The sequence below is a fragment of the Archocentrus centrarchus genome, chromosome 23 (genome assembly GCF_007364275.1).
Source record: "Archocentrus centrarchus isolate MPI-CPG fArcCen1 chromosome 23, fArcCen1, whole genome shotgun sequence".
Taxonomy (NCBI): Eukaryota; Metazoa; Chordata; class Actinopteri; order Cichliformes; family Cichlidae; genus Archocentrus; species Archocentrus centrarchus.
In genome coordinates, this window is record NC_044368.1 from 22,800,162 (window position 1) to 22,824,611 (window position 24,450).

General features: G+C 41.5%; 1 protein-coding gene across 3 annotated transcripts in view; it reads right to left on the bottom strand.

Moving 5' to 3' along the window:
* The window catches only part of ptprz1b (protein tyrosine phosphatase receptor type Z1b), an 83,199-nt gene that overhangs the window by 21,151 nt on the left and 37,598 nt on the right, over positions 1-24,450 (bottom strand). For all 3 annotated transcript variants that reach the window (XM_030720008.1, XM_030720007.1, XM_030720006.1), the window contains exons 3-14: positions 12,899-13,078; positions 10,292-10,443; positions 10,113-10,208; positions 8,402-8,468; positions 7,595-7,752; positions 6,025-6,175; positions 4,830-5,014; positions 1,868-1,994; positions 1,718-1,770; positions 902-1,375; positions 552-735; positions 17-229 (exon numbers count right to left, since the gene is read on the bottom strand). In XM_030720008.1, the coding sequence (XP_030575868.1) occupies positions 17-229; positions 552-735; positions 902-1,375; positions 1,718-1,770; positions 1,868-1,994; positions 4,830-5,014; positions 6,025-6,175; positions 7,595-7,752; positions 8,402-8,468; positions 10,113-10,208; positions 10,292-10,443; positions 12,899-13,078 (2,040 nt within the window). The remainder of the gene's footprint in view (positions 1-16; positions 230-551; positions 736-901; positions 1,376-1,717; positions 1,771-1,867; positions 1,995-4,829; positions 5,015-6,024; positions 6,176-7,594; positions 7,753-8,401; positions 8,469-10,112; positions 10,209-10,291; positions 10,444-12,898; positions 13,079-24,450) is intronic.

The following is a 24,450-nucleotide window of genomic DNA, read 5'->3' on the forward strand; positions in this document are numbered from 1 at the left end:
AGGTGTTACATCTTACCACTGAACATGGGCTGAGTCGTATGCATCAGCGCTCCAAGGAGAGAGGAGGTGGTGAAGGACTTATAAACTGAATCGCCAAGTGTGTTGCTGGGCGTTGCCACCTTTTCGGTGATCCAGAATGAAGACGGGGGTGATGTTTTCGGCAGGGGTTCATTCACAGGGGCGTCATCATCTTCAGTGGGCGGCGGGAAGCCTTTGTCCACTTTTTCACCTGTGAACAAAATGTGAACAAAGATGGTATAAACTGAACCTACATGATATGACATCAGAGCTATTATGCCAAAACATGCCAGGACTTGTCATAAACCATACAATATTTCAGAAACTTATGCTAAACTAATTTTAAATGTGGGCAAACAGTTTCAATCTGAAACTAAACAGTAAAAGTTTTACACCATTTGACTAGTGCCCGGCAGACCTAACCTTCCGTTTGTATCTGTTAGATTAAATTCCTTCCTCACTCTGTGTGAAAAGCTGAAATAGCAGAAACAAACAGAAATAAACATGAAGAAGCACTTCCTCTCTAATCTGACCTGGCACCGCAGAGGCAGACACTGTTGGAGGGGAGGTGGTGGCTTCCTGTGGAGTGTTGTTGACTGTGTCTTCATAGAAGATATCTGTGACTTGGATATCCTCCACAGGAGTGGTGTAGAGCTCTGATGGGTGAGAAGGGAAGCTATTTCCACTGGCTTGGAGTGGTGGGCTTTGATCTCTTGTCTGTAAGCAAAGAAGATTGAATTAGGCTGAATGAACACGTTACCTTAAATTATTGCTGCAAGTAACACTTTGAGTCTCAAATTCCTGTTAGATTCAGCATTAAGTTTCTTCAAATCAAAGGTTTTAAAGTGGGAAAATCAACATAAATTGAGGTTTAAAGAATTACCTGATGCGGCAGCACTGACAGTGATGCCTCTTCTGTGATTTGCCGGCGAACTGCTGGCAGAGAGGTTGTCCGGATAACTGGAAATAGGAAACCTGGCTGTTCGGTTATCTCAGTTACCCATATTGCGCTATTGCCGTCAAAACCAGCATTGGTGAAGGGCCGGTGTGTCTGCACCATCTGGTCACCATCAATCCAGTTCTGATCCACATCCACAGACTTTTTACCCGGTTTCTTTCTCACATTCTGAGAAACTGTGGGGTCGGTGGGTGTCTCCGGGGTTGAACTGGTGCTGACCTGGACTGGGATGTTCTGGTTTGCTTGGGTTTGGTCTGTGGGCTGGTTCTCGTGGTTCGTAGGGTGGTTCTGGTAAACTTTGGTCTGCTCCACTGGGATCTCCTCTACTGGGCTGTTGTCCTCTGAAGCCAAATCCACCTGATTCTGCTTCTCTGACTTCTCCCATTTGACTATGGAGAGCTTAAAAGAAGAAAAAAAAGTAGCTGTGTCATAAGATGCTTGGTTGTAGACCATGTTTGAAAAACAATTTTATGCCTTCACCTCTTCTTCCTTAAATGGGTGAAAAAATCTGGTATTATTACTGTTTTCCTGGTAATCCCAAATCAACATGCTCCTCATAAAGTCCCTCACCACCTTTTATACTGCTCTCAAAGCCTCTATAAATGTAATTACAATTATTAACATAATAATTAGATTCACTGATTTGATTGCCTACAGGTCAAACGTCAGCACTACAAAATAATTGTGCAAAATTCAGCTCAATTATGTGGTCAAGTGAAAGCACAGATAACACAGTCTTACCTCCCTGTTGCCTTCCAAATCCTTTGTGACAGCTTCAGGGTCAGAATCATTTTCTAGAACAAGAAGAAAGAAATAAAAGTTGCCACTGCAGTGAACACAAAACAAAACAAAAAAAGCTCTTACCAGGCACATGTTTGTGTATCTTTGTACCTGGGTCTTCCAATGGCATGTCCACTATTATCTGATCGCTCCATCGTCCTCTGAGTCCATTGGTACAAACAGCCACCACCTGGACCACATAGCTGCTGTTGCCTAGCAGGTTGGAGATGATGGCACCCTGCAAAGTTACATGGCTGACTTTAAATTTCTGTATTTTGTCCAACTTACGCAGATTTTTACACTGGATGTCCTTCCTGACACAAACTCAAAGAGATGCGTCTCTTCTCAATGAGATTAAACTTTTAAATGTTGTGTAAAAGCCAACACATGTTCAGCTTTATAATAATTGTTGTTTCTATAATCCTCAAGCCACAAAGCAATTGCACAATAAACTGTTATATTAAAAAATAATCATTTTGTGTGTTATAATAGCATCTTAAATTTAGATGCTATTATAACACACAAAATAATCATTTTGTGTGTTATAATAGCATCTTAAATTTAGATGAGTAAGACAGCTTATGAGGTGCTGTAAAACCATACATGAATATAAAATAAAACAGATTTTAATCATTCACCCCAATCACACTCCAACAGAACAAAAATTCAGAGTCCACAATGAAAAACATTCAAATAAGGGTTGACACTACAGTGTGTAAGTGCACATACAAATATAAGATATACAAACTAAAGGCTTGCATTTTATAACACGCAGTCATTCTGCCAGAACTGTCAGGTGACTCAGGAGGGGAAAGCAGTGCTCCACTCACACGGTTTATAGTGCGGGTGGGGTGCTGCTGACTTCAACTGAGGTTATAGTCAGACGGTGGAAGGAATACTTCGAGGACCTCCTGAATCCCACTGACACGCCGTCTGTAGTGGAAGCAGAGTCTGGGGATGAGGGAGATGACTTGACCATCACTGGGGGTGAGGTCACTGAGGTAGTTAAACAACTCCTTGGTGGCAGGGCCCTGAGGTGGACGAGATTCGCCCTGAGTTCCTGAAGGCTCTGGATGTTGTAGGGCTGTCTTGGTTGACATGCCTCTGCAACATCGCGTGGAGATCTGGGGCAGTGCCACTGGATTGGCAGACTGGGGTGGTGGGCCCCATCTTTAAGAAGGGAGACCGGAGGGTGTGCTCCAACTTTCGGGGGATCACACTCCTCAGCCTCCCCGGTAAGGTCTATGTCAGGGTGCTGGAAAGGAGGGTCCATCCGTTAGTCGAACCTCGGATCCAGGAGGAACAATGCGATTTTCGTCCTGGTCACGGAACACTGGACCAGCTCTTTATCCTCTCAAAGATATTCGTGTGCGTGGGAGTTTGCCCAACCAGTCTACATGAGCTTTGTGGACTTGGAGAAGGCATTCGACCTTAACTCGGGATATCCTTTGGGAGGTCCTGCGGGAGTATGGGGTGTCTGGCCCATTGTTGCGGGCCATTCAGTCTCTGTACAACCGCAGTGAGAGCTTGGTCCGTATAGCCGGTAATAAGTCGGATTCGTTTCCTGTGGGTGTTGGACTCCGTCAGGGCTGCCCTTTGTCACCGATTCTGTTCATAATTTTTATGGACAGAATTTCTAGGCATAGCCAGGTGGCGGAAGGCTTCTTCCTTGGTGGCCTCAGAGTCACATCTCTGCTCTTTGCAGATGATGCGTTCCTGTTGGCTTCATCAGGGGGTGGCCTCCAGCTCGCAGTGGAACGGTTCGCAGCTGAGTGTGAAGCGGCCGGCATGAGAATCAGCACCTCTAAGTCTGAGGCCATGGTCCTCAGCCGGAAAAGGGTGGAGTGCCTTCTCCGGCTCAGAAACGAGTTCTTGCCCCAAGTGGAGGAGTTCAAGTATCTTGGGGTCTTGTTCACGAGTGACGGGAGAAGGGAGCGGGAGATCAACAGACAGATCGGGGCTGCTTCTGCAGTGATGCGGACGCTGCACCAGTCTGTCATGGTGAAGAGGGAGCTTAGCGTAAAATCGAAGCTCTCGATCTACGTTCCTACCCTCACCTATGGTCACGAGCGTTGGGTAGTGACTGAAAGAATAAGATTGCGAATACAAGCGGCAGAAATGAGTTTCCTTCGAAGGGAGGCTGGCCTCTCCCTTAAAGATAAGGTGAGGAGTGCGGCCATCCGGGAGGGGCTCAGAGTAGAGCTGCTGCTCCTCCACATCGAAAGGAGCCAGTTGAGGTGGCTCGGGCATCTGATTAGGATGCCTCCTGGCCGCCTCTTGGGTGAGGTTTTCTGGGCATCCTCCACCGGGAGGAGGCACCGTGGTAGACCCAGGACACGCTGGGGAGATTATATCTCTCGGCTGGCCTGGGAATGCCTTGGGGTCCCCCCGGATGAGCTGGAGGAGGTGGCTGGGGAGAGCGAAGCCTGGGCTTCTCTGCTTAGGCTCTTGCCCCGGATAAGTGGATTAGAATGGATGGATGGATGGCAGTCATTCTGTTGGGTTAGGTCGGTCTGAATATTAAGAACCTTTAATGTATATGCACACATGCATGTGTATATTACACAACATATGCATGTTGTATAAGCGCTTTGAATGCTCAGACAGAGTAGAAAAGGGCTATATAAGCACTAGTCCATTTACCATTTATGCAAAGAGTTGATCACAAGAGCTACAGTATGTGCAGATACACAAATACTGTAAAAATCAAATACATGAATTTTGCTAGTCACAGTAAGAAATGTTCAGTGACTGACACTGAAAGGCCAAAATTGCCTGTCACCACCAACTGTGGTCATGTAATCACTGGTCATTAAGATATCAGCAGTAGCTGTTCTATGTGAAAGATATATAGAGAGTGAAAATGGACGGATGGAATTCTTGATTTTTTGCTACAAAGTGCAGGAAATGACTGCAATTTTTACCAATTACCTATTTATCAGTTAAATATTCCTGTGTGGACTATAGATAATGGTGCAAAACACTATCTGAAATTACATGCAGCCAAAGGTGCCACACATACAGGTGCTGTTTTTCTCTGTTTTGTGGAGAGCTATGAATAGATCTTGCATACCACATCCTGGTCTCCATCGGTCCTGTACTCCTGCTTGCGCTGGTCTCGTCCCTGCAGCATCTGGTATGTGACAGTGTACCAGTCAATAGTCGTGTCGTACACTGCACGGGGACGCTCCCAGGTCACCACGATGGTGGTGTCGTTCTGGGCGTCAGCCTGAACGTTCTGTGGCTCAGAGCTGCAGGCTGAAGGCAGTTCAGAGAAAAACAGATTACTAACAATTTGTATGAATAACACAAAAAATAAACAAACAAGGAATGAAGAGGCGACAGCAGCGACTGCAAGTGAACATCAAATGTGAGCAACACGCAAACGGCTCAGCGTTTCACATCAAGTTCAGAGTTTCTGAGGTAACTTGATGTTAATCGACTGCTGAAGCTTCATGGCTGAGTGTAGTGTGTGTGTGTGTGTGTGTGTACAGGCGGATGAATTTGTTACAGGCAAGAATACCCCTTTCTGAATTTCTGAAGACATTATTTCAATTTCAAAAAGAGCTGCAAAATAAATTGCCTGCACTGAGAGAAGCAGGCCCACTGAATTACAAAGTCGAGCTGCTTGGCAACCCAAAAGACCCACTTCACTTCAAGGTTGACTTTATGAAAATGGAGAGTGCGGTGAATTGTATCTTCTGATGATCTCGCAATCAGGCTGGCCTTCGAGGACCAAGTTACAGCCATAGTGGAGGTAGAAGACAGGCAATATTTTTAGTGAAGTGGAAAAAAATAAGATTAATAATGCAATATTTATATTGATCCCTGAGGGGAGATTGAATTTTCTCCACCACGCACCCAAACTTTAGTATAAATTAGATTATTGAAAAGCTTTAGAGGCTCTGAGTTGAACTGTTTAAAGGATAATAAGGATGAATTTTTCATAGTTTAAAATCATAACATGCTGTATTTGCTGGGAGTGTCTCACTTTTTGAGTTGTTTTTTATTAAAAATCACTTTAAACAAGCAAATTGAGCTCAGTGAAATGTACTTTCATGCTTTTTTTTATTTATCGTCTAAAAGTCTGAATGTGGGCCCAAAACCATAAACATATGCAGTACATAAAAAACAAAAAACTTGTAACCAAAGGTTAAAAACACACAGTAAGTGGATGAATGGATGGATGGATGGATGGATGGAGTTTTAAGCAGAAATAAGAAGAACAAACAAGCAGTAAACTTTTCCTTCAGACTGTGATGACATACTGGGTGTGAGCACATCCTCGACTCCAGTGTAAGAGGCAAACACCTGACCCGTAAACTGCTGCTGCTGCTCCCTAAAGTTGTTCTGCAAGTAATCCGTCAGCATCACATAACCGGCCTTCTCCATAGTCATCACCTCACAAAACACCTCAAGCTGGTGGCAGACAGAGAAGACACAGAGGTGAACAAAGAGAAAATAGCAACTGAAAGAAAGGGAAAAAAAGGGCATGTTTATGCATCTTCTTACTAATCTCTATCAGGCTGCCAAATAAACCAAAACCCTGCCTCTGAGTGTTTCTATGTGTGTTAAAGTGGCTTGTTTGGGTGCCAGGCTGAGGCAGAGAGACAACACTGCTCTATTTTTGGTTAGCATGAATATGCCCGTGTCATGCCTTGCCACCCAGTTTCAATCATGCAAGGACTCTCACAAACACACACAAATATTCATGTGCAATACACACGCAACCACTGGCAAGGCCTCATTCCCTCTGCTGCAAAATTGATGATTATTACACAGATGAATTCATCAAGTCAGGGGTCCTTAAGCGTCTTCAGTCCAGAATCAAAAATGTAGTAATGCTGCTGTGTCAGCCCGTGATGCCGTGTTTACCAGATTACGCTGCTACAAAACCCTGCTCTGTACATTTCGACTTAACCCGTCACACTGCATCACTTCAGTGTAGCATTTTGTTTTTATTTTGTGCACAGATGTCAAAGGCAATTGACCTGAAGCCAACCTTAGAATACTACTAGACACAACTACAGGCAGAAGCAGCACCGTCATTGTGTATATGCACATCATGTGCTGTGCAAAGGGCACCGAGTGCTGGAGGGGGCACCAATACAGGCTAATGAGATATAAATAAATGACAGGCTGACACAGACCTGTCTGTAAATAAGAGTCTCAAACCTGATGTGAAAAAATTAATAACAGTAGCAGAAATTCTTGCTTGCAGCTCTTTGTTGGAGTCTTTTTTCTGGCTTAATTAAATATTATCCATATGAGTGTCCCCAAAGTATAAGAGGTGGAAGCAGCAGCATTTTCATTATTATTTATAATTATTGTTTCTTCCAACACAGCAACAAGATCCATTAGGACTGTAAATCACAGTTTTCTCCATTTGCCACCTTGGGCAGGTGAACACGTGTCTAACTTTGTGTCTAATTGCAGCTTGAAGCTTGCAGGCTTCCATCACATTTTGCTCTTGTTTAGTAGTTGGAGCCGTTGTGACTAACAAATAAAACATTTCATGACTGTTGGCTGTGCTGAAGAATGATGCAAATGCTTCAAGGTAAAAATCAGAAGATAGAAAGGAAACAATTAGAGTCAATTTGACTATTAAAAATCTATGGACATAGTTACAAAGAGATCAACATTAGTGACAGTCAACAAATATTCTAAATATTTTTAAAAATTACATATATGATTAAAAATGTTGTCGGGCCCAGCACTGCTATTAAATGCTATAATGCGCATTTTCTATTCTGTGTACATTTTTTTCATTTGAAAAAATAATTCACTGTGATTTTTGGCCACTTTTGTTGGTGAATGTGTGTGATTAAATTTACTGACCTGTGTTTCTGATATGGCCACAGTGTGTTTAAAGACGATCCATTCCACCATTTCAGAGCATGGGGGAGCAGTCAGTGAGCCGTTGTAGATGTAGTATTTGTCTGTGTTATTTGGCAGCAACGACCTCAAGGTGAAAGCTTCCACTGACCCACTCTTACCTTGCAAATACAACAAATAGCAAATCTTTTGTCCAAGCTGCAAGAACATTTTCAGCATTTTAAAAATCTCAAACTGTTAAAAATGTTGATCATTGGTCTCTTTCTTCATAGATCCATTATCTGTTAGAATTATCGTATGTCATCTCCTTATTAAAATTTCAAGGAAATTAGATAGTCTACTAAGTTTTTTCTGCTTTAATAGCCCTATGAAGCAGTTTTCCCAGGAGGGGAACTCAGTTTGTTTCCTATATGCATGTGCATGAAGATGTGCTACAAAGTGATACTAATGGTGCCATACAAACTATTACTGATCAACAGGTGGTTGCAATGCACCAAGCCAGCAAGGGCAGGACAGAATAAGACTATTTATTACTATAAGTGCATATAAATAATGATAGATGCAAACTTTAAAGGCTGTTTAACCTTTAGCTGTGTTGAGTGCTTCATACCAAGACACTGGGCTATCCAGCCTCAGAGTCCACTTAAGTGTAAATTTGAAATTAGGCAGATGCCTGTTTTACCTAATTACATGTTTTGGGGCAAGTTTTGCTAAAACATATATTTTTAATCAGTCCCTCCATTTAAAGGCCTGTTATATCATGTTCATTGCTCTCAAACTATAATGCAGAGCTCTGTTGCAGTAACCTACCAAACCTGCTGACAGTGTTAATGGACTCCACAACAGGAATGAAGTCCTCATTGTCTTCCAAGCTAATCTGCACACAAAAACACAAGCGTGTATTGAGGATAGGCATGCAATGATAAGATAAGATAAGATAAGATAAGATAAGATAGTGTTTATTTGTCACATGCACAGTTATACACAGTACAATGCACAGTGAAATGTATTTTGTACCTGCAACCTTATATACACACACATATAAATAAGAAGAATAAAAATTAAAAAAAAAAAAAAAAAAAAAAAAAAGTAATTCACACTATACACTATACTCTATATACTATACACTATACACACTTTTTAAATTATAATATTTACACTGTGCAATAATGGTCCAGTTAGGGCTCAGAGTTGAGCAGACGGATGGCTTGTGGGTAAAAACTCTTCTTCAACCTTTCAGTCTTAGCCCTCAGGCAGCGGTAACGCCGGCCTGATGGGAGCAGGGAGAAGAGAGAGTGTCCGGGGTGGCTGGGCTGTTTTAGGATCTTCATGGCCCTCAGCCTGCACTGCTTGGTGTAAATGTCCTGCAGGTTGGGGAGGGTGGTTCTGATGGTCCGTTCAGCTGAACAAACCACCCTTTTTAGGGCCATGAAGTCCTGCTTGGTGCAGTTTCCCATCCAGGTGGTGATGCTCCCACGCATGATGCTCTCAATGGTGCAGGTGTAAAAGTTCCTGAGCACCTTGAGTGGGAGCTTGAAGTCTCTCAGCCGCCTGAGGAGGTAGAGACGCTGTCTGGCCTTCTTCACAGTGATGTTTATGTGATGAGTCCAGGACAGGTCCTGTGAGATGGTCACTCCCAGGTATTTGAAGGTGTCCACTCTTTCCACCTCAGCACCACTGATGACAAGTGGGTGGTAGTCCCTCTGCTGCTTCCTGCTGAAGTCCACGATCAGTTCCTTCCTTTTGCTGACGTTGAGCAGGAGGTGGTTCTCCTGGCACCAGTTCTCCAGGCGGGAGACCTCTCTCCTGTAGGCTGTCTCCTCATTGTGAGAGATTAGTCCCACAACAGCAGTGTCGTCAGCAAACTTGATGATGACGTTGGACTCTGACATGGCCTCGCAGTCATGGGTGTACAGTGAGTACAGCAGAGGGCTGAGCACACAGCCTTGGGGGGATCCAGTGTTGAGGGTGAGGGAGGATGAGGTGAGGTGACCCACTCGTACCACCTGTGGTCTGCTGGTCAGGAAGCTGTGAACCCACCTGCACAGGGATGGGCCCAGGCCCAGGTCCAGCAGCTTAGAGACCAGCCTGGAGGGAACTATGGTGTTGAATGCTGAGCTGTAATCTACAAACAGCACTCTCACATAGTTCCCCTTACCAGTGTCTATGTGTGAAAGGGTCTTGTGGAGGAGGAAGGATATGGCGTCATCTGTGGATCTGTCTGGCCGGTATGCAAACTGTAGTGGGTCGAGGGTGGTGGGCAGTGAGGAGGTGATGAATGTCTTGATGAGTCTCTCAAAACACTTCATCACCACAGAGGTGAGTGCTATGGGCCTGAAGTCATTGGGGCTGCTGGGGTGTGGTTTCTTTGGGACAGGGACTATGATGGACTTTTTAAAGCAGGTGGGAATCACACACAGTTTCAGTGAGAGGTTGAATATCAGTGTAAACACAGGTGCCAGCTGGTTACTTTTGCAGTATTTGAGGAGAAACAATTAGGTCAGTTATCAGGTCAGCCTACCTCAAATAGCACAGCTAGGGCAGCCACCCTTCCTTCTTTTTCAATAGCTTCATCCAGACTTTGGAAGTCATTTGAATTGTAACAGTAGATCTGCATCTGATCCACAAGAAACACAAAGGTTATCACCATGTAAGGTTCATGGTCATACAAAACAGATGCTGCATACCACTATCCTTTACCTCCAGAGGATATTTCATCCCATTCAGGCTGTGTTCAGACCCATCTGATGTTGTATTGCAGCGACCCCAGTGGAAGGTGATTCTGCCAACACGAAACCTGGAGCTCAGTCCTCCGCCACTCACAAAGAACTCCCCATCCACATCAATTGCCACTAAAATGCACACCAGAACTTAAGGTTAATTTTAGTAAATGATGAGTTTCATTGACACAAAAGGTCTGGTCAGCAATTTTGTTTAGGCAGGATTAATTACTGATATGTATTCAAGCTCTGCAGACTCCAAAAGATTTGTCCAGTGTTTGATCTCTAGGCTCTCAGCAACTGTGAGACAGTGCTAACTTCTAGCTCCAAAACGTATCTGTTATTGTAGCCAAGTTTGTTATTCTATGCAAGTGTGGCTGCTATCTTAAAAGTAATGAGCCTTTAACTTGGTTTTCAGTTTCGGGAAGCGCACACAGTCACAGGGATGCAAATCTTGGGCATAGGGGAGGGTGCTGGCTTGGCCAAAAAAACTCATTTTTTTCAACATGCTGTACATTGTATCCACAGTTCAGGCCATTTCCACTATTCGCCATCAGCTGCCAGAGGATATTAGTTGAACTCCACATTGACAGTCTGACCCTAAGGTATGACTTCGTGGTCCACATACCTGTACATGTCTCTCCTGGTTGTCCTTTTCCCCTGACATGCTTCCTCCACACTTGGAAACTGTGGACTCTTCAACTGAAAGCTACTTAAAAACGCCTGGTTCTATCTAGAGATCTAGTTCTCATCACTACAAACGGAGGTTGATGTTTTCTCTCTGCAGGAGAGGAGGAGCCATGCTGAAAGTAGTCCAGATGTGAAAAAGAAGATGATCACGAAGGGGAAATGGGCCAAATTTAAATCAGGTATAATTTTTATGAGTCAAGCTGCAGAAGCTGCAATCACCGGATCTCATTATCATATTGTGACAGAGATCAGCTACAGGAGGGAGAGCTAGCAGGAGTGCTAACAGGTAACATATAGTTGACTTTTAGAGCTTCTCTGATGAAAACTGCCTGCCATGTTCTCTGTTATATATAACAGAGTACTTTGTCTAACCAATGCCAACAGAGCTGAACATGTCAGAGTTAGAACTAAAAATTGTAAATGGTAAATGGACCAGTTATTATATAGCGCTTTTCTACTCAGTATGAGCACTCAAAGCGCTTATACAACCTGTTTTGCATTCACCCATGCACTCCCATTCATACAAGCACTTCCATTTTTACTAAGCTAAGTGCTTTTAATTACCTAACATTCACACGCATTCATACTCCGACAGAACGGTCGGAGAGCAACTTGGGGTTAAGTATCTTGCCCAAGGATACATTGGCACATAGCCCGGAGTAGCCAGGATTCGAACCGCTGACCTTCCGATCAGTAGGTGACCTGCTCTACCTACTGAGCTACAGCCACCCCAATATTGTACTTTTCTAAAACTACAGAAATGTAGTGCTTGGGTGATATCCTGATTATGACAGTATTTTAATTTCTGCAAAAAGAGCCATTATAAAACTGGCTACAGCATTAGCATTACAGTTTCAGATTATTATACTGATTTAGGTGATTTAGGTGCTTACACGGCAGAAATCACAGTCACAGGTTAATGATATCAGCACAGAATCTGATAGATCCGAGGCTGATCGGTCGGGCCCACCAGCTCAATACTGGTGACCACCGGATCAATCAGTGTATCTCTTTCTACTTGTTGAAGAATATCTCACAATATAATATAATATTTTAATGAGACTGTGCAGGTTATACATATCTCACATGAAATTCCTGTCAGCAATGCAATATCTGTTAAATATGCAATTTCCTCTAAGACAGAGCAAGAAAAGATTAATTTTGGAACCATTAACATATAGGGAGCACACACAGAAACACACACTCCCACACCCCAGGCAGTATTGGAAAGATGGTGATGATAGCTCAGACAGCTTTCATTTGTTTATCAGAGCAGACATCACTCCACATGATGCCTCTCCTTGCTGTCTCTTCACATCGCCCTCATTTCATTCCTTCCCACTCTATACATCTTCCCTTTGCTCTTTTGTCGCCTCTTTTCTTTTACTCAGTTTCATCTCTGCCTCTTGGCATCGATTTTTCTTTCTCCACATGATCTCCCTCTACTGCTGTCCCTCTTTTTGCATCGCTCTCAATTACTTAGTCTCTTTCTCTTCATCTGTCTTTGATTCTTTCTCCTTTAAATCCGAGCCGCTCTCTCCTTCATTAACCTCAGAACTTTAAATCATTTTTTTTGTAGCATCTGGAAAGTTAAGCTTGCTTTCGCAGCCAGAGACAAAGACTTTGCGCTGTCCAGTACCACGATAATGTTAAATCTATTGCTGTACATTGAACTGACCGCATATTGTATCTCTACCTCTATGCTTGCTGCATTAATTAGCTTTTGTCTGGAATAGTTCAATATATATTAACTGGCTTGTGACTGGATTTCCTGCAGGACAGAGGATTTTTCTAAGAAACTTTACAGTACTGGTTTGTTGTAGAAAGATAAATGTTGGAACTTATACTTACTAAGAAGAAAAGGCACACAAGGTAAAGAAGAGGATTATGGACATACCAGTCTTCCCGTTGTTGTGAATGGTGGTGGACTCTGCTGTCAATCTGTTCCAGCCCTCTAGCTGTAGATTCTGGTACTGCAGCCTGACCTGGGTAAAAGTCTCGTCAATGTCCACAGGAGACTGTCTGGGACTGTTACAGGACGGATACTTCTTACCCCAGTTGCGCTGGTTCAGGGCACCTATATACAGAATGGAGAAAGTGGCTTAGTGCTCGTAAATGCTGTGGGAATATAGTTGTTACCAGTGGCAGTTCCAGACCATTAAACCAGAACATTGAGATAGCACAGAAAATGAGCTGTCATTATTTTTTTTATTTTTTTTCAGCAAGAGAACTCATGGAAGACTTAATTATCTATTTTTTGTGTCACTCTCATTTTTTTCTTATGTACATATGACTGCCATGTAAAAATATGCCAAGAGGGCTCTTATACACCGATCAGGAATAACATTATGACCACTGAGAGGTAAAGTGAATAGGCAGCTGTTAGCGGGTGGGATATATTAGAGAGCAAGTGAACACATGTTAGAAGGAGGAAAAATGGGCAAGCAAAAGGATTTGAGTGAGTTTAAAGGGCCAAATGGTGATGACTAGATTACTCAGGCTGCTAAAAAATTTAATGCTCGTTCTGATAGAAAGGTGTCAGAATATACAGTGGATCACAGTTTACTTCACATGGGGCTGTATAGCTGCAGACCAGTCAGGGTGTCCATGCTGACTCCCACCACCCACTGAAAGTATCAACAATGGGCACATGAGCATCAGCATTGGTCCACAGAGAAATGGGAGATGGTGACCTTGTCTGATGACCTTGTCTGATGAATCACATTTTCTTTTTGGATGTTCAGCTGCAATGACTTTGAGGTGTTGACTTGGCCTCCAAATTCCCCAGATCACTGTCCAATCAAGAATCTGTGGGATGTGCTGGACCAACAAATCTGATCCACGGAGGCCCCACCTCACAGCTTACAGGATTTAAAGGATCTGTTGCTAACATCATGGTGCAGATACCACAGCACACCTTCAGGGGGGTAGTCCATGTACACGCCTCAATGGGTCAGGGCTGTATTGGCAGCAAAAGGGGGATCAACACAATATTAGGCAGGTGGTAATAATGTTACATCTGATCGGTGTATAAGTTACAAAATAATAGTTTAAAAAATCTGACGTTGTTTAACAGTGTTAAAGTTATTCCTTTTCCCCTCTCTCTCTCGCTCTTTTTGCTGATTATTCCAATTTGAGTGGTTGCGGCTGTTGTCGGAACAACTGCAAAAATCATTCTGAAAATAGTTCTGCTAAAAAAAAAAAAAAAGCTATACATGTAGCTAGTTACTAAATAGTTACTAAATTTAACTCCAATTCTATGTTTTGTGCTAAAAAGTCATTCTGCTGATTTCCACTTTAATATACAATCCTTAGATGTAGCAAAATATATAAAATTGCTGTATAATATATAAAATAATGAAGCATCTTTACTTTACAAGGACAATTCAATTAGAAATGTATTTCAGTTACATTTTTTAGTCAGTTCAGCTCAAACAGGAGCAGATGGTCAAACCGCAGGTCAAAAGTAACCGATTGGCCTCAGTCACACTTTATGCTCGCACTCTATGTGTGCATTGGTGATGCATGAGTGCATTTTTAATACTATGAGTACATTTATTGATGTTTATGTGTGAATTGTTATAATTCATGAATTGTTTTCTTTCTTTTTCTTGAGTGCACAGCATGATGTCTGCTTAAACCTATTGATGTGGTGTGGGTGAGCAGATGTGTGTGTTTTTTTTTTTTTAAACAATGCTGTATTTTTCACATGAATTATGTAAAAGATGATGTGCAGCATCAGGAGCCAAACAGCCAACATGAAAAATTCCAATCAAAGAAGCACAAAAGGTAAACCAAAAGTGGCATTCGTCTTTTTTCTGGGAATGAATGTCATGCTAAATTTCGCCAGCTCAAATGTCTTTGTGCCAGTGAATTATTATTTATGAGAACCTGTCAGAATTTATGCATATGAGTTTGTGAGTTTATCTATAACTGCATGTCACATACTCTGCATTTACGTCCACTTACATGATGCCCGTTTTCTGCTTTGGCTGCATGTGCTTTTTTCTTGTCCGTGCTGCACCTTTGTATTTATTAACATGCAATATATTCAAGTGTGTAAAATATTAATTCATAAGTGCATTCTAGCCCATGCATGAGAAGTTCATGTTTCTGCATGAATTAATATGTTAATTTATTGTGCATCCAGATCCACGACATTCACTCAGTTCCTCCGGGCATATTCAGGGAAATCCTGCTTAACTGCATTTATTAAGCGGACTAAACTTACTGAGATTTCTGTAAAACTGACAAATCTCATAAGATAGTACTGTAAATATCATATGATTATTATTTCTACATTCATTTTGTGTCCACAGGACACAGAAGAAACTTTGACTTTCAGATTTGCTCTGCATTGGGCACAGTGCTGCTGAGTTTTACCATAATAACAGCAATTATTATTTCATTCTGTTTTAATCTGATGACATATTTTAAAAAGGAGAATGCTTTCATTTGGAATTAAATATTCTCATATCCAAGTTACCAAAAACAGCTATACAGAGCAAAGACTTATTGTAAGAGTTAACATAGCTGATAATGAAACTGCGTAATTAGACGCTTCTTTCCCCAAACCTAATCATGAGCATGTGTGTGATTTATAGTTTACAGTAATGAGTGAGTCTAATGAGGTCAGAGCAGATGGTTTAACTGTAACTTGTCACACACATGACTAAACAGCTATTGGCTTTACATTCCTGCTTGCGTGTGTGAGCGTGCATGTGACAGAGAGAAAGTTCAGCTAAATCAATTTGATCTTTGTTCCACTGTGGCCTCTTTCAGCAGCTACAGTTGAACAAGGCTGGCAGAACGGCAGTTGTTTACTATCCACAGATGTAATATGTATGATAAGCAGTTGTGTTATTTGTTCCTCTAATGCTCTAGCTCGGGGACACAGCTGGAGTGACATTCACGCTGCTGTTTGTGAATATGAAATTGAAATTTTCATCATAACAGCTTGATAAAAATCAAACCACTGAAGGAGATTCAGTCACCAGTCAACAACCAATTTTTCACAAGTTGTGGTTTGTGACCCAATTTTTTTCTGTACTGACCACTCAGAAACCTAAACCTCTTCTTCTTCGTCTTTCGGCTGCTCCCTTTAGGGGTCGCCACAGCCAATCATCTGCCTCCATCTCACCCTATCCCAGCATCCTCTCCTGTCACACCAACCCTCTTCACTGAAATGTCCTCCTTCACTACATCCATGAAGAGGGAGCTGCCAGGCAGGAGGAAAAGAGGAAGACCAAAGAGAACCTCCTCTGTGGTCTTCCTCTTTTCCTCCTGCCTGGCAGCTCCATCTTCAACATCCTTTGTCCAGTATATCCACTATCCCTCTTCTGCACATGTTCAATCATCTCAGCCTTGCCTCTCTAACTTTGTCTCCAAAATGCTCAACCTGCACTGCCCCTCTGATGTTCTCATTTCTAATTGTGTCCATCGAGATCACTCCCAGTGAAGATATTAGCATCTTCAACTCTGCCACCTCCACCTCCAGCTCGGCCTCCTGTCTTTTTTTCAGAGCCACCATCTTCGAGCCCTCCAACAGTAGGTCTCACTACCATCTTGTAAACTTTGCCTTTCAATCTTGCTGCTATCCTTCAGTCACAACTCACCCCTGACACTCATCTCCACCCACTTCACTGTGCCTTCTTCACCTCTCTTGTGTAACTCAGAAACCCAAACAACGACATCATCTATCTGTGCATCTACAATAGACTGCCATGTGACCTTCAGTAGTCCAGTAATAACATCACACAAGGAGACTACAAAACACAACAGAGACTGAAAGAGACACAGCAACCTCCAGCTCCACAGTGACATTACCACATTTCCTACAGCCGCCTGTCACTGCCAGTGTGTTAAAGTTAGCCAAAGGGAGTGCACTCACTGGCTGTGAGTAGTGTTGCCTTATAAACTGGCTCACAGTCTTGGTGTGTGTGCTAATAGGTGAATGAGAGGCAAACTCTAAAGTGCTTGAATAAGAAGCGCAGGTGTATTACTGGAGTGAAGCTGAACTAAACCAGTCAACTGCGATATAAGATTGGCATCATTCTTTTCAAAAGCAACGTTAGACTGTCCCTTCAAGACTCACATAAAGCGTCACTTGGCACAAAGCGCAACTGTGATTTAAGCATCATTTTCACTGGCTAAGATTTATACACACAGTATCTGTCACCGAAACCTCAAATCCCACTTCGCTTCACTGACTGCGGGCAATTAAAGTGGAGTGTTCAAAGCAGAACTCTGGTCACACTCGTGTTTTTGGCCCAGTTTTAACAACATAATTTAGCATTTAATCATTATGTGTATTTCTGATCTGATCCGTTCCCATGTCGACTTTGAGGTAGTACTGTAGGTGTGCACATGGATGTTGGGGAAACGTCAGGGGGAACTCTGTGCATCAATAACCACATCTCACCCCTACAGCTTCATCTGTCAACATCATAACACACGCAAAAAAAAACACACACACACACTTCTGACATAATGCTACCATGGCAACAAGTAGCTGACAGGCTGGAGAGAGGAATTAAAAAAAAAAAAAAAATCCCCTGAAGCTAGACTTGGATTTAAATGAAGACTCCTGTCTTCATTTAAATCCATAAACACTCACTCGCACACCAACTCACACTCAGTAAAGGAGTCAAATTTAGATGATTAAATATGGAAATTACATTTCATATCTCTGAGTTCCATTTGCTTTTTCAGAGTAATACCAGGAAACAGTCTGCCAGCGCTGCCGATGCTGCCACTGCTATGGGTCTGTCAAAATCACATAAGACGCTGTTTTCGTAGGCATGTGTTTCTCATGTTTTAGTTTTTACAAGTCACAAAGATGCATTTTAATGACTTCCACTCATTCATAGTATAACATCCAGCCCCACCACCACTTTAAGGGGGAAAAAAAGGTATGGTTACAACCACAGACCACATATATATATATACAAGCATACTGAGTCTGAAAAGGGAAGCCAATACAGAAGCGCTTTAAGCCTGCAGTCTTTCTAATCACAATCTTTCTAATCTAACTCCTCTGGTTGCAAAATGAAGTAGAGATATACAGACATCTATGGGAAAACTACCCTTTAATCTTCATTGCCCTATACCTCAGTAAATGCTTTCCTGATGAGTTCATGTCTCAGATCCTAGTTTCAAGGCTTTTTAAATACAACATGTATTTAAATCATGGTCCACATTACAATCAAAAAGCACAACAAAGTGGGGAATGACAATGGTCAAGTTTACTTTGTGATTGACAAGTTGCTACTAAATATCATATCCAACCTTTGTTCATCACATCAGGTTTCTAAACATCAAGACAGCCTGAGGCTTCAAGTCAGAACTCATTAACCCCTGTGTGATATCACAAGTAGTATGTGGCTGTGGCATTACAGAAGAGATTTACAGGGGAACAAAGCATTTCATGGTAGAGAGAAGAGTTTTGTATCAGCATAATGAAAAGTGAAGTGAGGTGCTTTTTTTCCACAATGCCTGTGACACAGACACAAGGAATAATGGTATTCACTGTATTCAGTCTATGCAAAGTAGCACAAGTCCTCATATTCCATTTAAACTGAACATCCATTGAGTTCTCCTGTGCTCAGTAATACAGTTTTTTAAATGATTTCTCACCAGTGTGTTGTAGAACAAGGATATTTGACCCCTGTAATTATTCACTGATGACTTTTATAATGAGTATAAAGAAGGTTACATATGACTGTGTCTGTGCATAAAAAGCTAATTAAATTAAAGTATTTTTAAAAAGTGAAAGCAAAGTATATCATATTCACTTTTAAATTCTTCAAATAACAATAGTTTATTCTGCTTGGACTGATCTTTATAAATTCCTTTTGTTACGCATATTGTAAACCCCAGGGGTCTCATTTGTAATGCAGGAATATACACATAACGAGGCCTGAAATATGTATAAAGCAGTGGTGTTCTGTCAGAGCAAGCAAAGCAAGCAGTGCTTGCCTACTCAAATCTAAAGGTAAAGATCAAATAAAACATACCAAAGTAAAGTGATCTCTCTCTCCTTTCATCTCCGTGTTTGGTAATAAAGCTCTCATAAATCCATCCTTTACATCATCAGAGACTGATGGGAGACTGCTGTACTAGACAAGCTGACACTGGCTCTGCTTTCACTGCTCTGAGATCATTTACCAACTGCACTTTTGGAAACAGAGCTAGCATTAGCAAGTAATTGGAAGTCATTAGAGTTTCCTACTGCTGACCACCTCGGCCAACATGTGCAATATACGAAACTTTTAATAACTCGCTTAGCATGTTGTCAATGAAGGCTTAAGTGATGGAGAGGGGAACTCTTGCTATGTACAGTTTAATAAAACAGGCAAACTGAACAGGTGCAGGCTCCACCAGCACTTCCAGATTAGCATCACTGAGAAATCAGCTGTTTTACTAATATGCCACCTTCATTTTTCATGAATTGTTTTAAGATATTGAAAGTCACATGCTCAAGTCTTTTATTTCAGCTGTGATTTTTTAAAATAAATATATTTAATAATATTTTTTAAAATCAAGATGTAGGCCTGTGTTTCTGAGCTGATTAAAGCTACAAACATGATTTTTTTTAGAACATGATGCATTACTGTAGAACAGAATATAAAGTGTTTAAAAGAAGCTCAACTTTAAACAGCTGCAACAGTAAAACTGATCCATATAATACTGATGGGGAACATTTTGCTGCAGAGTAAATAGTTAGATAACTGAAGTAGTAATAAAACTTTACAGTTCTACAACCATGAGCCCCAGCTCTAGTCTTGTTTAAGCCTAAAGGACTTTACCAAAGCATGTCCCAAAAGTTATCATCTTTAAAAACAATAACTGTATGAAAACTCATGACCCATGAATATTACAATAAATTATACAATAATTATAATGTATTTTTTTCCATGGTGTGGTACTTTTCTCCTTCTCAGTTTCTGCCACTTTCAATGTGTTTGTTCCATATAAACCAACACATATTAAATTGTATCAGCAGAAACTGTTTCATTTGTTTAAAATTCTGCAATTTGAGCTAATATTTAGAATCTCTGCGCTAAAGTTATAACACCCCAAAAGACAAAAAGACAGAAAACTTTATTAACAAACTTTATGTTTTCTGCAGCAGCCAAAGGAGCAGCCAGCTGTTAAATTGGTCAAGACAGAAACCATTTACACCTGATGCTGCTGCTGCTGCTCTTTTTATCCCCAATCATTTCAGCTCACCCCTCACTCAGGGGAGGAGAGGTGACACAAGAGAGTGGATAGAGGGCAAAAAGAAGAAAGGAGATACAGCAGCAGAGGACAAAGAAGCTAAGGTAGGAGCAGAGAGGGGATGATAAGGAAAAATGGAGAAAGAAAAACAGGAGACAGAAGGCAAAGAGTGGGAGGAAAAGAGAGAGAAGCACAGAATGAGACGAAATGAGGATGGCAGTGTGTATACGTGCAGCGAGATACTGTACAGATGTGCTTCAAACAGCACAGGATGTGCACATCGACGTATGGTGTGTTTGTGTAGTGTGTGTGTCTCTCTCCCCCGCCTACGCTTACACCAATTAAGCTCCCATGGACAGCATAAACACACTGAGAGCTGATTTCACTGTCTGTGAAAAGGTTCTGCACTGCTGAGTGAGCTAAGTGTTCAGAAAACATGCTGGATTATTACTCTGAATAATGTAGGGCTTGACTTTTTCAGTGACTGTCTGCTCCTGTTTGCATCACTGCTGGCAAAGAGAACTAGATATGTATCAAATATTAAAAGCCAAAAAACGGCCTCTGGTTGGTGGCGCTTTTGAATCTGCATTATCATCTGGCTGGCACAGATAAAACACCAGTTAAACAGCTTAACCTCATTTCATGTGCTGAGAGGCCACCATATCTCAAAGGCCCTGGATGTAGCTCTAAGCTCCACCTTTTCCGTAATCACTGTCATATATATACTGGATATATACTGTTGGCTTCTCATATTAAACATGGACAAAGTTTCAAATAATGAGGTCAGCATATGTGCTGGTTCCATATGAGCCAAAAACTCAGGCTTCAACTGCTCTGAATTCAACAGTTTCTTTTCTTTTCAGTTTTTTTTTGCTCTGTGTAATGTTCAGTAGGAGCAGATATCCTCAGGCACACAGCTCTGGCTGTGAACACAGAACCCCCATCCACCCTGCCATTTAAATCTTCTGTTTGCAAGGGGCAACCAATGAGAAGGAAGCTGGATTAAAGGGAGGGGGAAGGAGCTAAAACGTACTGTGGACAGAATGATTGGCTGCACCACTACGAATCATGCAAAACTACTCTAGAGTCACGATAATAATAATATGGAGCTGGATATCAGCATAAATAGGTCCACTTCAACTAATAAATATCACCATCAAACTTCCCCGGTTAATTACTTTCATTAAGACGGTTATTTTTTTTTTTTTTGGTATAGGTTGTCTGAAATTTTATGTTTAGATATGAAAATGACATAAAATGAAGGACAGAAGTGTGAATGCTGGAGAAAGGCAGGTTTAGAATTCTTTCATGTTTCATTTTGTTGGCACATTACATCAAGGCGGCTCTACAAGCATGAGGTAAATCACTTCGTTTTTCACAGGCTTGCATGGAGTCCAAGTGAAAAGCTTCTTTTTGCATGACTATAAATGTGTAATTTCAACATTTTCTTTTCGCTAGTCTGAAAAAAATACAAAATAGTCCAAAAACTATGATCCATTTTAACCATGATTTAAAGCATGAAACTGAATCCACACACTGGAACCAGGAAATTCCTATTATTGTCTAATTATTATAAATTATACCCAGTGGACACAGATAAGGTGTGTATTCGCTATATAACAGTAGCCTAGCCAGCTAAAAGTATCTATTTGTACTGTGAGAAACTAATTAGCGATGAAGCTCTCCGCACATCTGTCCCTGATTAAGAGGCGAAACCAGTGAAGCTGGTTAATGAGCCTGCTGCATTCTTTATTTTTTGGCCTTTTGTTTTGACAGAGCAGGTCCTTATCACAGGGGTTCAAACGCAATCAAGCCACGCACACACGACAGAGGAGCCTGCTCTTCCCATTTAATTGCCCCTTCATTACGACATAGGTTACTCTTCAATTTCTGTATTACAGTTCTATTAGTGATGTTCCCCTCAGCTTCTCTCATGTGTGGGTCTGTCACCCCCCCACCCACACCCCTACCCCACCCCAAAAGGTTTCCACCCGCTCTGTTCTGTTTGCAGAAAGAGCAGACAACAGAGAGCAGAGATCATTGCTACTGCACTGTAATTGCTATGTAGGGTTAACAGCTGTTCACTTTTTATATACCACAAATAAACCTTCTCAAAAACCTGAGTATTCAATGGTGGATTTTACAATTAGACAGCACCGGAGCCACGGGTTTGCATCTCAGCTAGCAGTAACACTGATTAAAACACGGCGGACAGCTGAGCACAAAAATAAGAATTATACCTTTGAGCTAGACTAATTTTTATTCATTCATGCACACAAAGACTCACACTGACTGAGTGACTGACTGACACAAAGAAGCGAGTCTGAAGCTGACAAGATCTAAGCCACTAAATGAATCCTTTCTGAATGAGAGAGAAAGGACTACACACACACACACACACACACACACACACACACACACACACACACACACACACACACACACACACACACACACACACACACACACACACATCACTCATTCAGCAAGATCGACTACAATGACAGACTGTCACACACATCAGCAGCCAGAATATCTGACAAAGACCCGTCAGAAGATTCAAAGAGAAAGGAGGGGGTACGGAGGGGGGTATGAATCAGTTCCCATATGCACTTCATGTTATCTTGATGACTCGATAAAAAGTAGTGAGCATGAGAAAGTCTTCTGTCTGCTACTTGTGTAAATATTAAACACTGGCTGGCAGACTGGCTCTCTGAATGAATTTAATATTTATCTGAACTTAAACGCTGAAGGTTTCAAAAAATAAAAATAAGAATTCAGTTTCTTTGCCCATTGAAATTATTCCTACTTGTATCTTTTAGAGTCCCCTCTGCTAATCTGTGACTGTTAGAAAAAAAACTAGACTGGCCAAGTGAGTACACATAAGCATGAAGTGTGGAGTTTGAGCATTTTAAATGCTGAAGTTGCTTCACAGCATCTCCTGTTAAGGTTGTGTAGTGCTGCCAATGTGCAGCAAAAAAACAGCAGAGAACTCATTAACCCAGCCACATACTGGTGAAAGCAAGTGAAAAGGACAGAAAATGGGGAGCTCAGATTGTGTATTTGTGAATAAAGAAACACACATGCACACCTCTGCATCATTACCTCACGTCTCCCACAAGGCTCCGAGAGCAGCCACACAGACTGAGCAACAACTGGAGCAGAAGAGCAGCCAGCCTAAAGTATTTGGTGACTAAGAGAGCTGTTGAGAACATAGTGGGTGGTGAATGTAAGCATGTGAAGAGAAAAAGAGACAACAAACGCATGAAGAACGGATGCAATGCACAGCTAGCTGGCTGAGAGACACTTAAATAACAAGGATTCAGTGTTTTCTTCATGTCATGGTGGAAAAGCGATTGCAAGAGCTTTTAAACCCCAGATCGAAACGTTCATCCCTAAAACATGCATTCATCTTAAACTAAAGCTATAATAATAATTAAATAAATAGTTTTGAATTGAAAACCATTCAAGTTATATCCTTTCAGCATATAAGCATAACAAATAACTAAATAAACACAATATAGTTCAAAAATTGCAAATTTACTAAAGGACGCAAACATTAAAATACATTAAAATAACCATCATCCACTGAAAGTGTGGGATTAAAAAGTGTGCTCGCAAATCACAAATGATTTGCATTATTATGAAAACAATGATAAGCCAAATCATTATCCAGCAGCGGCCGTTTTAATCACAAACTTGCTCAGTGTTGATTGCTCTGAGTCTGGTGTGTCAGAGTTACCTCTCCACTCTTGAACTGGTTTCTCCCTATAATACAGTAATGTCTTGACCCTGTTATGTAAAATGCAATGGTGTGACATTTGCTAGGGTTTGGGCACGATACAAGTCAAATTAAAATGACATTAATTTCTCTGTCCTGTAGTTTTGGAAAGAAGATTTGTCCTAATTTGTGAATAAAATCAGCATTAACATTAGTTAGAAGGCAGAACTGAAGAGAAAAACCAAGAAGGTGAACTCAATTCTGCTGAATAATAATTTTATCTCTTTATAAGCTTATTGTTGCAGCTCTTGGGAAAATTAATTGCCCACCCCTGCTTAGGGCCAACAGACCATGCAGACCACACAAGAGTAACATTATGAGCAAGTGAGGTGGATATATCAGTAAACAGCCTATTAGCACATCCAGCAGACACAGAGCAATATTAGCATTCAAAAGTCCAACATTCACCCATCTCTCTGCTTCATTTTAGTGGCCACAAAATCCTAGAG